Below are 14,300 nucleotides of genomic sequence, written 5' to 3'. Positions count from 1 at the left end.
ACTTTCTGACTCTTGTATTTGGTACAATGAAATTATCTCTATTTAGACAGTTATGAATCAATAGTCCAACAGGTTAGAACAATCAAACATCGAACCAAGCATCTCAACATTTCAATCACCGACCCGATCCTAGTAACTATGCCCAGCATGTGATGGCGTGCTGGTGGAGGATCGAAGCTGTTGGAACCTTGAAGGATGGAGCTAGCGGGCTGCCACGATTGCAAGAACAACATGCTAAAAATGAATGTATGCGGTAGATGGATAGAGAGTACTTCTTGTAGACGGGTTTCACGTGTCAGGCAAATAAATAGTGTTGTAGTCGTATAAGGACACCTAGAGGTAGCTCTTGACGCTCACATGCTCAAACGCCCCGGGCCCCTCACCGCCGGCGAGCTTCCTCGCCGGATTTCAGCCGGAACCGCCGCCCCATGGTCCAAGGACTACTTTGCATCCTTTTTAATCTTTTTAGGGACCTGTGTACAAAAACCCGTGGACCTGACTGTAAAACCATGTTTCAAGTTTTGATTCCCAACCTGTGAACTTGTAAAATCTGTAACAAATTGTAAAAAAATCCTAAAAATTCAAACTAAAATGTTTTGGAATCGTTGAACGAAATCTACAACTTTGCTTACATACATATACTCATATTATTCTTACATTTTAATCTAGGTTAAAGATTATATTAAATAGCACATAAATGTATCTCGTGTTCAAGAACAATTCTGGGTATGATTTTTGTAGCATAGAGTCATCTTGGAATGTTTAGCTCTGTGAAAAATTTTCAGAGCCATATCACTCACCTAGACTATGATTTTTGGTAGGACTTGTTCTAGGCTAGGTATAGATGGTTCAATTGTTCTTGATGTAGCACTGTAGATCTGAGGATGAAACTTTCTTAGTTGACTCTAGTAACTAAAAGAATGTTAGTGTAAAATTTCGGAACACACTGCCACTGTTTAGCATATACTTTCATTTTAGTCATGAAAAATGGTACTAAATCAAGATAAATATCTATAGTCCTGGGAAAAATGTGAAAAATTTACCAGATGCTAGTATTGAGTAGTTGAGCATGATAGCCAAATTTAAGGATCAGATTCCTTGGAGAACAGAAGTTATATACAGATTTTTGCTATGCTAGATCTATAATGTTTGTTTTGGTCTTGATGTTTTACTGTACTTTTTAGGATGAAACTTGTACAGAACCATGATACTGTTGTATAGAGGCTATACAAAAAGTTGGAACCTGTTACTCAACTAGATCTTGCTAAATATTTTTTCCTATTTAAATAGTAAAAGTAAAACCAGTAGTTTCTTTAGTGGGAAAATTGTGATCTTTTTACCAGTGGATTCACTTGAGTGGATGAAACTATAGAAAAATTTGACACGCAGATCCTTAACGAAACTACATGAAGAAATAGATCTTGGTAAATGTAGATTTAGTTTGAATAAATTTGTCTCTAGGACCTGCATAGGAAAAATCTGATAAATTCACAGTGTGCTTGACATGATATTAGGAAGACTCAGTAAAAATTGAGAACCATTGCGTGTATACTTTGTTCTGTATAAATGGATCTTGGTTCTAGAAGTAGTTGTTTACTTTATTTTTCATGTTTAATCTGCTGCATCAAATGAGCTAAAATTTATACAGTAAGCTTTTTACTTAGAGAAGTGCCTTGTATAAATTTTCAACACCAGAAACTATGTATAACTCCAGTTATAAGCGTCACTTTGTTCTTCTAGTGTTAATTAAGAAAAATGCGATTCTGCACAATGATAAAATGGAAAAACAGCAAAACCCTTGCTTTATGAACTAAGTAAAGTCAATTACTACTCTATAAATGTTTGCCCAAGAATATGTAAATAAGAAACTTTATAACAAAACTTGTGTTTTATTGGATTACAACTTTATAGTGAAGGAAATAATGAAATTTCATCAACCAAATAACTTGAATCTTTGCATTAATATAGAATCGACGACTCTAGCCGACGGAACAAACGAGTTGGTGCCGGAGCACGAGAACGAACACCAAGAAGCCCAAGTGAACTTGACTGAAGTTTCTGAAGACCGGAACCAAGGTTCGGAAGAGCCCAAGGCTAGCTTTGCTTTGGAAGACAAGCCCCGAAGCATAACCCTTATTTGCAACTATATATATATATATATATATATATATATATATATATATATGATATTGTGCATTAAGTTTATAGGAGTTGAATGAAAATCTTAGTTGCATGATCTTATGTACCTATGTTTGAGACACTAGTTGTAAGTTTCATTAGAGTGCTATGCTAATGGGTTCGGTAAAAGTTGAGTGATTTTCTATCACTCGCGAGATTATAGGTGTTGAATGTTTACCACATGCTGCAACTGCAAGGTATACGGGCGGGGCCATGGTACGATGTAGATGCCCCGTCTGTTTAGTGAAAAATGCTAAGGTCGCAGTGTGTGGTAGTGGTGGTTAAGTGTTTGAACGTACTAACTACATGCCGAGAAATATAGTAATTGGTAAGCTTAAGTAACTCATTGGCCCGGCGAGTGGACATATCTTCCACCCTCTTTGAACTTCGTTCACATGCGGCCACATGTGGATGCAGAGTCTTCGTACTCTGTAGTTGAGGGGGTGCCCTGTTCCACAACTCGGAAAGAAAGGAGAAAAGTCGTGTGGGTGACTCGATTTCCATGCGTGTGTTTAGGTCTGCCTTGCAAAGTTAACAAATTCGATTCGAATCGTCTGTTTCTCACGGTTATTGAGACTGCTTAACCCTTTTACAACATAGAGTAAGAAGTGGAACAATGATGACGATGAATATTGTTGGATGCAATGCTCAAAATTAATTCTTCCACCATTAGTATCACAAGAGGAAAAAAGGGATAGGAGAAGAAGAAAAAAAACTGAATAACTGATAACAGTGTCCTTGCTCAATCTAATAGATCCGAACGGTGGGTTGATTGCGATGTGTTTCAACTTCATGCCTCAGCACTGCCTCTGCTGCCTTCTTCCGGTCCTCACCGGTTCCTCTGGGCCACGTAGCCAGTGACAAGCTTGAGCGATGACAGGTTCCTCAGACCCAAGTCGTAACCACCACTGTTGCGGGCGATTTGCGTCATCTCCCACCAAAGGAAAGTGGAGTCAAGTGTCTCGAGCTTCGGCATGGCTCCTTGCTGAAACTCGAAAGGTTGTACGTATCCCTTCATCCTCAAGTACGATAGGCATGGGAAGGAACCAGCAGCAGCGGTGAATCTCCTGGGGAGCCCGGCCCACTCATGGCCCAGCCGCAGATCTAGAGAACGGAGAGCTGGCAGGTCACCAAGGATCTTGAAATCTTCCTGATGTAACTCCTCCACGTATGCCTCTAGGGAGCATAGGTGCGGAAGAAACAAGGGCTTCATCCAATCTGGCAATCTAGAGAACCCGGCATTCCCCAGTTCTAGTGCACGGATATGTTTTGGGGCGACGTCCCAGTCATCCAAGATCAATTCATCATCTTCAAACTCTGCTTCTGTTATCCTTAGCCTCTCGAGTTTTCGCAGCTTGCATAGCCACTCAGCAAAAGATCTGTGGACGAGAACATCCGTGTTGCCAATGTCCAGGACCCTGAGTTCCATCAGATTTCCCATCTCTTGTAGAATCTCTATGGAGTCGATGTCTATGCTAGACAGCTCTTCAAGGGACGTTAGGTTCCCAATCCCTTTTGGTACATCTGGCTTGCCGTTAACGCGTATGCATATCAAGTCCTTTAGTTGACCAATTCTTGACGGCAGGTTGCCTGTATAATCGACCACTAATGTTTGAAGAAATCGCAGGTTACTTATTTCTTCAGGAAGCAATCGCGGCCATATTTCTCCTAGCCCAAGATACCTCAAGTGAACCAAATTTCCAAGTTTCTCCAAGCTGCTATCTTCTGAAATATTACACTCTTCTAAATCAAGTACACGTAATACTCTGAAACTGGAAAGTGCCGGTAATAGCTTAAAAGCAGATTGACAGACAACTGACCTCACTTGTTCCATGCTCATATTGGCCACCTGAAGTGCAGCAGCATCTGTCGCCGTGCTATTTTGAAGTGATAACCTTCGAACCTTCATTGACGGAGACAAGTCAACCGCATCATTCAATGTTGTAGCAAAGTTTTCTTCACGTGATAAGGAACAGAGAAGATCAAGCACCATATCGTGCACACGACAGCTCATATAATCATAGGCATTGTACTTAGGTTGGACCAAACTTCTGTTTATGAGCTCGTTGAGGTAACTCTCTCCGAGTTCAAATAGGCTCTGTCCTGGCTTTGTGCCTTGGATAAAACCTTCAGCTATCCACAGTAGTATCAAATGGCTTTTGTCAATGCTGCTATCTTTCGGGAACATACTTAAATACAATAGGCAATTCCTTAGATGGGATGGCATATCATAATAGCTAAATGACAAGATTTTTCTCATATTGTCCACATCCAGGTTGTTTTCTAAACCAGTACCGACTGAGTCGCACACCTTATACCACTCCAGTTTATCTCTTCCTTTAAGAGCAAGTAGACTAGCCATTGTAACAATAGCCAAGGGAACACCAGCACATTTCTTAGTATTTTATGGGATACTTCGGCCAGTTCCATGTCTGGGGATTTTGTTGTGTCTTCATTTCTTTCATTGCCAAACACTCTCCCATAGAGTAATTTTCTGGAGTTATTCAAGGAAAGGGGTTTTAGTTTGTAAGCACCACCAGCTCCTTCAGCAACATTTACACTACGTGTGGTCGTAATTCTGTTTCCAACATTGTTAGCAGGCAACACAGATTTGATCTGTTTCCAGATTGACAAGTCCCATATGTCATCAAGAACAATCAAGTACCTACACTCATTGTTAAAGAAAAACTATGTTACCAGAAAATCACGTAGAAATTTCTAGTTTTCTCATGCACCATTTAAAATGATACATAGATTAATAAGAAGGAACAACACTGTAATTTGAGGAAATAGTGTGTGCGTGTGCGCGTGTGTGGGTGTGTGTGCATGCGTGTGTGTCGGTGTGCGTCTGTGTGCGTGCGTCTGTGTGCGTGCGTGTGTGTGTGTGTGAAGGAGATAAAATTACTAGTGCGTTTCATTTAACAGGAACACACGTATTCATTTCACATTTCCTTTCTTCTAAAATTAGGGCAACCTAAGTCTATGCATGGTTATTATTGTAAACTAATATTTGTGAAATGGATTATAAATAATCTACGATATTGAACGACCACAATTTCTGCAATTTATCATTAAAATGTTTCAGTAGTCCTCCTTGCATCAAATATGAACTACAGTGCTATTTGGTTAAAGTGGTGAACTTTTGGTGGTACAAACAATATCGATGTTTCCAAGGAAAAAATAATTATATAGACAGCAATGGATGGCTAATTTTACGTGTTGTGTCCATACCTCTTCTTCTGAAGGAACTCTGTAAGCTCTTTGACGATGTTGGTGCTTGAGTCACTTCCCTTTTTAACTTGACACAGAATATCCTTTGGTAACATTAACATGTCAGGAGTTTGAGACACCGAAACAAAAGCCGAGCACTCAAATTGTGTTTTGAGCTCTACACAATATTAGCAAGAGTTGTCTTTCCAAGGCCTCCAAAACCAACAATGGAAACAATCTTGTCTTGCTGCTTGGACACTTCACTGCCTTCCTTCAGAATCTTGATTACCTCTTCTCTTGCCTCGTCAATGCCAATCAGCTCCCTCACATTCTTGTACTGAGCAAATAAACGAGGATCCATTTTGACAGGCTCAGAGTTATGATTGGTGATCTTGTAGTCTTTATGGCGCCTGGACACCTCTTGGGCACGCCTCTTGATATCTTTGATTTCTGTAGCAAGCCCATGACGAATCCTGAACTTGCTGAATAACTTGAAACTTCTACCAATGAACCCTTTGACGCCATTCATCTCAGCCGGATCATTGCCCTTGACGCGCACCATGAATTCGTCAACCTTGTCCTCTATGTCGTAGGACAACTCCCTCAAATCCCTTGCCCAGATCCTGTCCTGTTGGTCAATCTGGTCAGGCAGTGTGTTGGAGACCTTCTGGACGGCGACCTGCATGCTCTCAAGCTCTTCTTTGAGGAACTTGATCTCACCCTTCAGCCCCTTCTGCAGATTGTACTCGCCAGCAATCAGATCGCTGAGCTTGGTGATGACGCTCGGCAGTGGCCCCGTGACGATGTCCATGGATGGATCTCCCTCCAGGCGCAAGGGGCAAGTATGTTGTGTGTATCTGTGTGGACTGAGCAGTGGTGCGTGCAGATCAGAACGGTGGCGCTTAAGCTAGCTTATGAGCACAACCTAGCCTGGTAGCTCGTCCAGACCGTAGAAAAAATAAAATGCCGATCATTGATGTACGCACGTTGCACAGCCGGGATGCCGCCACCACATCCGGCGAACAATTAATGCAGGAAAATAGAAAAATATTTGCATCTAGGGTGGAAGGAACATGGATGCACGTTGCAATCTGTTGGAGTAATGGGCTTGGCCCATTACTTCTAAAGTATTAAAAGAATTTAAAGCCCACTATTAATGCTAGGGAATCAATGCTTAATTCCATACCGGGAATTGAGAAGGATCTCAACCGACTTAAAAGGTGGACTTCGTGTACACCACTTGTGAAGCCGGTAAGAGGAGGACGGTGAACCACACGCGCGCGCGCTCGCTCGCCTCGCCGGGACGAGCCGAGGCGAGGCGCGGACGGACGGTGCGCGTGCGCGTCACCTAAATGACTCTGATGGTGTCCAGGTTTAATGATCCTGAGCACCTGAGTCACTATATAAGAAGTGCCATTCCCCTCATCCATTCAGCACCAGAGCACTGAGGCAACTCGGCTCCTCTATTCTCCCTCTCCAGTTGCAACAACTGAGTTCCCCAACGCTAATTTCTGCGCGCACAGAATTAGCATGAGCAGGCCTGCGAAACCTTGCTCGCCTTGAGATCCTGCACGGGATAGGTGGGCAATCAGGTTTTTGGGTAACGCTTTAGCGTGACTGCTCAAAAATACAAAGGCTTTGCCCGATTGAACGACTACTTCCTGGTGGACGAGCCGAACGACTACGTCAACTACATCTTGGTAACGCTTTAGCGTGACTGCTCAAAAATACAAAGGCTTTGCCCGATTGAACGACTACTTCCTGGTGGACGAGCCGAACGACTACGTCGACTACATCTTGGTGACCGTTCGCGGGACTGCACTGCGAACTTCTTCCTGCACCAATTTAGTTCGACTATTTCGACTGAGGCCAACCGAGTAGATGTCTACTCCAGTTGGTAACAGCGCAGCCAATGCCTCCGGTAACGGCCCCGCTTCAGGGTACTCCCTGAAACTTTGGTTATTTATATTATTTATGCTTTTCTGTGTGATAAGTATAAACATGTTCACATGTTTTATTTTACTCCTTAAAGTCATAGAAATATTGCTAGTTTATACATTTAATTTTGGAATTAAATTGTGCCCGAAATTGCCTAAATTTCTAACAATCCAAAAACCTGATTGTGTTAATAGGCTTTCGGTATCTAGCTTTGCTGCATCAATCAAACCACCACCTTTTGATGGTTCAAATTACAAACGTTGGCAAGAGCGGCTTATACTGTGGTTAACACTATCGAGAGTGATCCATGTGAATGAGGGTAAGCCTGAACAATTCTCTCCAGAGGAAGGGAGTGCGTTCGATGAGGTTGATATTCTCTTTCGAGGCTTGATCATTAGTGTTCTCGGTGATAACCTGGTGGATTCTTATATCCGGCTGCCAACTGGCAAAGCATTGTGGGATGCTCTTGAGGCTCAATATGGAGTATCTGACACCGGGAGTGAGTTGTATATCATGGAGCAGTTCCTTGAGTACAGGATTGTCGAAGACCGTTCTATAGTGGAACAGGCTCATGAAATACATACTCTGGCAAAAGATCTCAAAAATTGCAGCAAAGAGTCCCCATGTGTGTTACCCAATAAGTTTGTGGCCGGAGGTATAATCTCTAAGCTGCCACCTTCTTGGAGGGACTTTGCTACTTCTCTAAAACACAAGAGACAGGAGTTCACAATAGATGGACTCATAGGGACTCTTGATGTTGAGGAGAAGGCGAGAGCAAAGGACATACGTGGGAAAGGAGTTGTTGGTGCTTCAAGTGCCAATCTTGTTCAGAAGAACAACTCCCACAAGAACAAGAAAAAGCCACCGCAGAACCAACCAAAGACTAAGAAGACAACCACTTTTAAGAAGAAGAAGAAGACGGGAGCTTGCTATGTGTGCGTTAGTACGGATCACTTTGCTGCAAAGTGTCCGAACCGCAAAGGCAACGACTCCGCCAACATGGTTATTAGCGAGCCTGGAGGAACTTCGGGGTACGGTAATTTATTACCTACTGTTCTTTCAGTCTTTGGTTCACCCGAGTGGTGGGTTGACACTGGTGCTAATATTCATGTTTGTGCTGATGCTTCTTTGTTCTCTTCTTGCCAGACCGGCGGGACTTCCTCCTTGCTGATGGGGAACGGATCACACGCGCGTGTTCTTGGTGTTGGTACGGTAAATCTGAAGTTTACTTCGGGGAAGACCGTGCAGCTGAAGAACGTGCAGCATGTCCCCACCATCAAGAAGAATTTAGTCAGTGGCTCTCTACTGTGTAGAGATGGTTTCAAATTAGTCTTTGAGTCCAATAAATGTATCTTGTCTAAGTTTGGTACTTTTGTTGGAAAAGGTTATGAAAGCGGAGGCTTGTTCCGTCTTTCTTTGTCAGATGTTTGTAATAAAATTGCATACAATGTTATTAACGTTGATGAAACAAATGTTTGGCATTCGAGGCTTTGTCACGTTAATTTTGGTTGTATGATGCGCTTAGCTAATTTGAGCTTAATTCCAAAGTTCACTTTTGTCAAAAATTCTAAGTGTCATGTATGTGTTGAATCAAAACAAACTCGTAAGCCTCATAAGACCGCGGAGGCAAGGAGCTTGGCACCCTTAGAATTAATTCATTCCGATTTGTGCGAAATGAATGGAGTGTTGACAAAAGGTGGTAAAAAATATTTCATGACTTTGATTGATGATAGTACTAGATTTTGTTACATCTATTTGTTGAAGTCAAAAGATGAAGCTTTACACTACTTTAAAATCTATAAAGCTGAAGTAGAAAACCAACTTGAGAGAAAGATCAAAAGAGTTAGGTCAGATCGTGGTGGCGAGTATTTCTCAAATTTATTTACTTTATTCTGCGAGGAACATGGTATTATTCATGAAAGGGCGCCTCCCTATTCACCTCAGTCAAATGGGGTTGCCGAAAGAAAGAACCGCACTCTAATGGATTTGGTTAACGCCATGTTAGATACAGCGGGACTTTCCAAGGAATGGTGGGGTGAGGCTATATTGACTGCATGTCATGTCCTAAACCGTGTTCCTACAAAGAATAAAGAGATAACTCCATTCGAGGAATGGGAGAAGAAAAGGCCAACACTGTCATACTTACGTACATGGGGTTGTTTGGCAAAAGTGAGTGTGCCAATAACCAAGAAACGTAAGCTTGGACCTAAAACTGTGGATTGTATCTTTCTAGGTTATGCTATTCACAGCATTGGATATAGATTTTTAATAGTGAAATCTGGAGTACCTGACATGCATGTTGGTACTATAATGGAGTCCAGAGATGCTACATTTTTTGAAAACATTTTTCCCATGAGAGATGAAACAAGTTCATCTAGGCAAGAGTTCATCGAGGATGATGGCTCTGCTGAGCCGATAGAACACAATGAACATACACTTGTAGAAAATCCTGAGGAGGATAACAATGATGCTCCGAGAAAGAGCAAGAGACAAAGGACTGTAAAGTCTTTTGGTGATGATTTCATTGTATACCTCATAGATGATACACCCAGAACCATTGAAGAGGCATATTCATCTCCTGATGCTGACTATTGGAAGGAAGCAGTAAGGAGTGAGATGGATTCTATTATGTCTAATGGAACCTGGAAGGTCGTTGAACGTCCTTATGGATGTAAACCGGTTGGATGCAAGTGGGTGTTCAAGAAAAAGCTTAGGCCAGATGGTACTATTGAAAAGTACAAGGCTAGGCTTGTGGCCAAGGGTTATACCCAAAAAGAAGGAGAAGATTTCTTTGACACTTATTCACCAGTTGCCCGATTGACCACAATTCGAGTGTTACTTTCCCTGGCAGCCTCTTATGGTCTTCTCGTTCATCAGATGGACGTTAAGACGGCTTTCCTCAATGGAGAGTTAGAAGAGGAGATCTATATGGATCAGCCGGATGGGTTTGTATCAAAGGGTCAAGAAGGAATGGTTTGTAAGTTGTTAAAATCTTTATATGGTCTCAAGCAAGCGCCTAAGCAGTGGCATGAAAAGTTTGATAGAACTTTGACCTCTGTCGGCTTTGTTGTGAACGAAGCTGACAGATGTGTGTACTATCGCTATGGTGGGGCTGAAGGAGTGATTTTGTGCTTGTATGTGGATGACATACTGATCTTTGGCACTAGCCTTAATGTGATTAAGGAAGTCAAAGAGTTTTTATCTCAAAATTTTGAGATGAAGGATCTGGGAGAAGCTGATGGTATCCTTAATATAAAATTGGTAAAAGAGATCAATGGTGGGGTGATTCTTACACAGTCTCACTATGTGGAGAAGGTGTTAAGTCGCTTTGGTTATAGCGACTATAAACCTGTCTCAACACCATATGATGCCAGTTTAATTCTTAGAAAGAACAAAAGGATAATGCGAGATCAGCTGGGATATTCTCAGATCATTGGTTCATTAATGTATTTAGCGAGTGCTACAAGACCTGACATCTCGTTTGCTGTAAGCAAACTGAGCCGGTTTGTTTCAAACTCGGGAGATGATCATTGGAAGGCTCTTGAAAGAGTAATGCGCTATCTGAAGGGGACAATGAACTATGGAATTCACTACACCGGGTACCCAAGGGTACTAGAAGGGTATAGTGATTCAAATTGGATTTCTGATGCTGATGAGATAAAGGCCACAAGTGGATATGTGTTTACACTTGGTGGTGGAGCTGTTTCCTGGAAGTCTTGCAAGCAGACCATCTTAACGAGGTCAACTATGGAAGCAGAACTCACAGCATTAGATACCGCCACTGTTGAGGCTGAGTGGCTTCGTGAGCTCCTTATGGACTTACCGATAGTTGAAAAACCGTTACCGGCAATCCTAATGAACTGTGACAATCAAACGGTAATTGTCAAGGTGAATAGTTCAAAGGATAACATGAAGTCATCTAGACATGTGAAAAGGCGGTTGAAATCTGTCAGAAAATTGAGAAACTCTGGAGTTATAGCCCTGGACTATGTTCAGACGGCTAAAAATCTGGCAGATCAGTTTACAAAGGGTCTTTCATGAAATGTGATAGACAATGTATCTATGAAATTGGGCTTGAGACCCACGTGAGTCATTCTATAGTGGAAACCTGTCCTATGTGATCGGAGATCCCGTGAATTAGGATGGTGAAACAAACTAAAGTCTGACTGTGAGAAGAGAACCTTTGTGAAAAGGGCTCATTCCGTGTATAAGGTGCATTTCTCTTCTAATCTGTATGGCAGGTTGGTCTATACCTTAATGTGTGCCAGGTGGTTTCTTTTAAACAAATGAGTTGTTTTCTTGAAACAAAGATGTTGTCCTACAGAACATCTGAAAGGAACACACCTATATGAGTTTGACCACTGGTCATGGTCATGGTCTATGAGAATTGGGTATTCTCTAGAAACTCATGAAGGGCCTGGAGTATGACTTATAAGCTCCAAACCGCAGGGATGCTTTTGCAGCCTAGTACCAGTGTAGGGCTCTGGTCAAACTTGTTTGCACAAAACTGGCAATTCAAGGCATAGTCCATTGCACAGTTGTGAATAAGTGTAGCCTTTGTCCTAGATGGAAGTTCAACTTAACAGTCTCTGTCGAATACTGGTATATCAATGAGGGAATGAGGGTATTTCTAGTGTGGCTTGAATTTCTTGGTGGGGATTGTTGGAGTAATGGGCTTGGCCCATTACTTCTAAAGTATTAAAAGAATTTAAAGCCCACTATTAATGCTAGGGAATCAATGCTTAATTCCGTACCGGGAATTGAGGAGGATCTCAACCGACTTAAAAGGTGGACTTCGTGTACACCACTTGTGAAGCCGGTAAGAGGAGGACGGTGAACCACACGCGCGCGCGCTCGCTCGCCTCGCCGGGCCGGGCCGGGCCGGGCTGTGGCCGTGGCCGTGGCCGTGGCCGAGACGAGGCGCGGCGCGGCGCGGCCGGCCGGACGGACGGGCGGTGCGGTGCGGTGCGGTGCGCGTGCGCGGCCGGACGTGACGTGCAGGTGCCGGTGCGGTGCGGTGCGGTGTGATGGCTATTTTGCCGTTGACAGCAATTAATCGTGCGATTAAACGTGCAATTAAATCTGTAATTAATGGCCATAACCGCATCACCTAAATGACTCTGATGGTGTCCAGGTTCAACGATCCTGAGCACCTGAGTCACTATATAAGAAGTGCCATTCCCCTCATCCATTCAGCACCAGAGCACTGAGGCAACTCGGCTCCTCTCTTCTCCCTCTCCAGTTGCAACAACTGAGTTCCCCAACGCTAATTTCTGCGCGCACAGAATTAGCGTGAGCAGGCCTCCGAAACCTTGCTCGCCTTGAGATCCTGCACGGGATAGGCGGGCAATCAGGTTTTTGGGTAACGCTTTAGCGTGACTGCTCAAAAATACAAAGGCTTTGCCCGATTGAACGACTACTTCCTGGTGGACGAGCCGAACGACTACGTCGACTACATTCTGGTGGCCGAACGACTACGTCGACTACATCTTGGTGACCGTTCGCGGGACTGCACTGCGAACTTCTTCCTGCACCGATTTAGTTCGACTACTTCGACTGAGGCCAACCGAGTAGATGTCTACTCCAGTTGGTAACAGCGCAGCCAATGCCTCCGGCAACGGCCCCGCTTCAGGGTACTCCCTGAAACTTTGGTTATTTATATTGTTTATGCTTTTCTGTGTGATAAGTATAAACATGTTCACATGTTTTATTTTACTCCTTAAAGTCATAGAAATATTGCTAGTTTATACATTTAATTTTGGAATTAAATTGTGCCCGAAATTGCCTAAATTTCTAACACAATCCTCGTAAGAAGCTGCTGCTTTGCAGCATCTTGTAGTTGCAAGGAAAGTAGGAAACGTACTTTTCTTCTAAATTAGTCTTGGATCCAAGTATGCACGCAGATTGACTGAAATTTTGCAAAGTTTCAGTTGACTCTTAATGTGATAAAGCGCCGGATGCCCACTGTCATGGTGTCTGGTAAAGATGCCATTGGCAGCAGTTGAGGTTTCAGTTGACCCTGATAGCCAATGGCATAGGGGCAACAGAGTGGTGGCCGTGGTATGCAAATATTTATATGTAAAAAAATGTGTAGAAATCATGTTCGAATCTTCCAACTGATCAAGAGATTTAAATAACACCTCACATTCACATGGACACCGTTGTAATAAAAGCACAGCTTCAGCAGTTGAATCCTCTCTCACCCCTCATATCTCACATGGAGTTTTTTTAGGGCCAATTTGTCATGGGTTATACTGGCTCTGAGTCGGCATCGCCAGCGCATAAAACGAAACCATTTCTTTTTTTCTCTCCTCCTAAACTGAACTAGAAGTCAGATGGAACCAGTTTTTTCTTTACCGTTTCGGGCCCAAACATGGCAATAATTAAGATAGAAAAGTCCTAACCAGTGCATCATAACATGTACTCCCTCTGTTCCAAACTATAAGTCATTCCAAAACTCTTGGAGAGTCAAACCATCTCAAAATTTGACCAAAATTATAGAGAGAAATATAAAGATTTATGACATCAAATAAGTGCACTATGAAAATATAGCTAACCAAGAATCTAATAATACTTAATTGGTATCATAAATGTTATTATCTTGTCATATAAATTTAGTCAAACTTGAAAAACTTTGACTCTCCAAAATTCTTAGAATGACTTATAATTTGAAACGGAAGTAGTACTTAGTTACCCCATATTTAAGCATATGACGCGACTGGCTTTTAACTCAAACATTTGACCATTCATTTTATTTAAAAAATCATGTAATTATCATTTATTTTTTGTTATGCCTTGTTTTATTATTGAATATATTTTAAGTATAACTTATATTTTTTGCATGTTTTAACGAGTAGTCAAACATTATATCAAAAGTCAATAGCACTATACATTTATATACGAAGGGAGTACATTATAACACCATGTCACTAACAACTCAATATCAACGAAAACAAATACTCCGACTAGGTCCC

The 14,300-nt window shown here is 42.2% G+C and overlaps 1 protein-coding gene across 3 annotated transcripts; it reads right to left on the bottom strand.

Annotated features, from left to right (window-relative positions):
* Positions 1-2,787: 2,787 nt before the first annotated feature.
* On the bottom strand, positions 2,788-6,474 carry LOC120704837 (disease resistance protein PIK6-NP-like). Of its 3 annotated transcripts, XM_039989369.1 has the most exons (3): positions 5,410-6,474; positions 3,999-4,843; positions 2,788-3,903 (listed from the first exon to the last, which is right to left on the bottom strand). In XM_039989369.1, exon 1 carries the CDS (start codon positions 6,197-6,199, stop codon positions 5,567-5,569), a length of 633 nt encoding a protein of 210 aa, XP_039845303.1. In that variant the 5' UTR covers positions 6,200-6,474; the 3' UTR covers positions 2,788-3,903; positions 3,999-4,843; positions 5,410-5,566. The 3 variants fall into 2 exon arrangements, with proteins under 3 accessions (XP_039845303.1, XP_039845301.1, XP_039845302.1); XM_039989367.1 differs by having other exon boundaries at positions 2,788-4,843.
* Between the last annotated feature and the right edge of the window lie 7,826 nt (positions 6,475-14,300).

Source organism: Panicum virgatum, chromosome 4K, assembly GCF_016808335.1.
Source record: "Panicum virgatum strain AP13 chromosome 4K, P.virgatum_v5, whole genome shotgun sequence".
NCBI classification, from domain to species: domain Eukaryota; kingdom Viridiplantae; phylum Streptophyta; class Magnoliopsida; order Poales; family Poaceae; genus Panicum; species Panicum virgatum.
The sequence above is the reverse complement of the archived record's forward strand: the minus strand, read 5'-3'. Positions and strand labels throughout refer to the sequence as shown.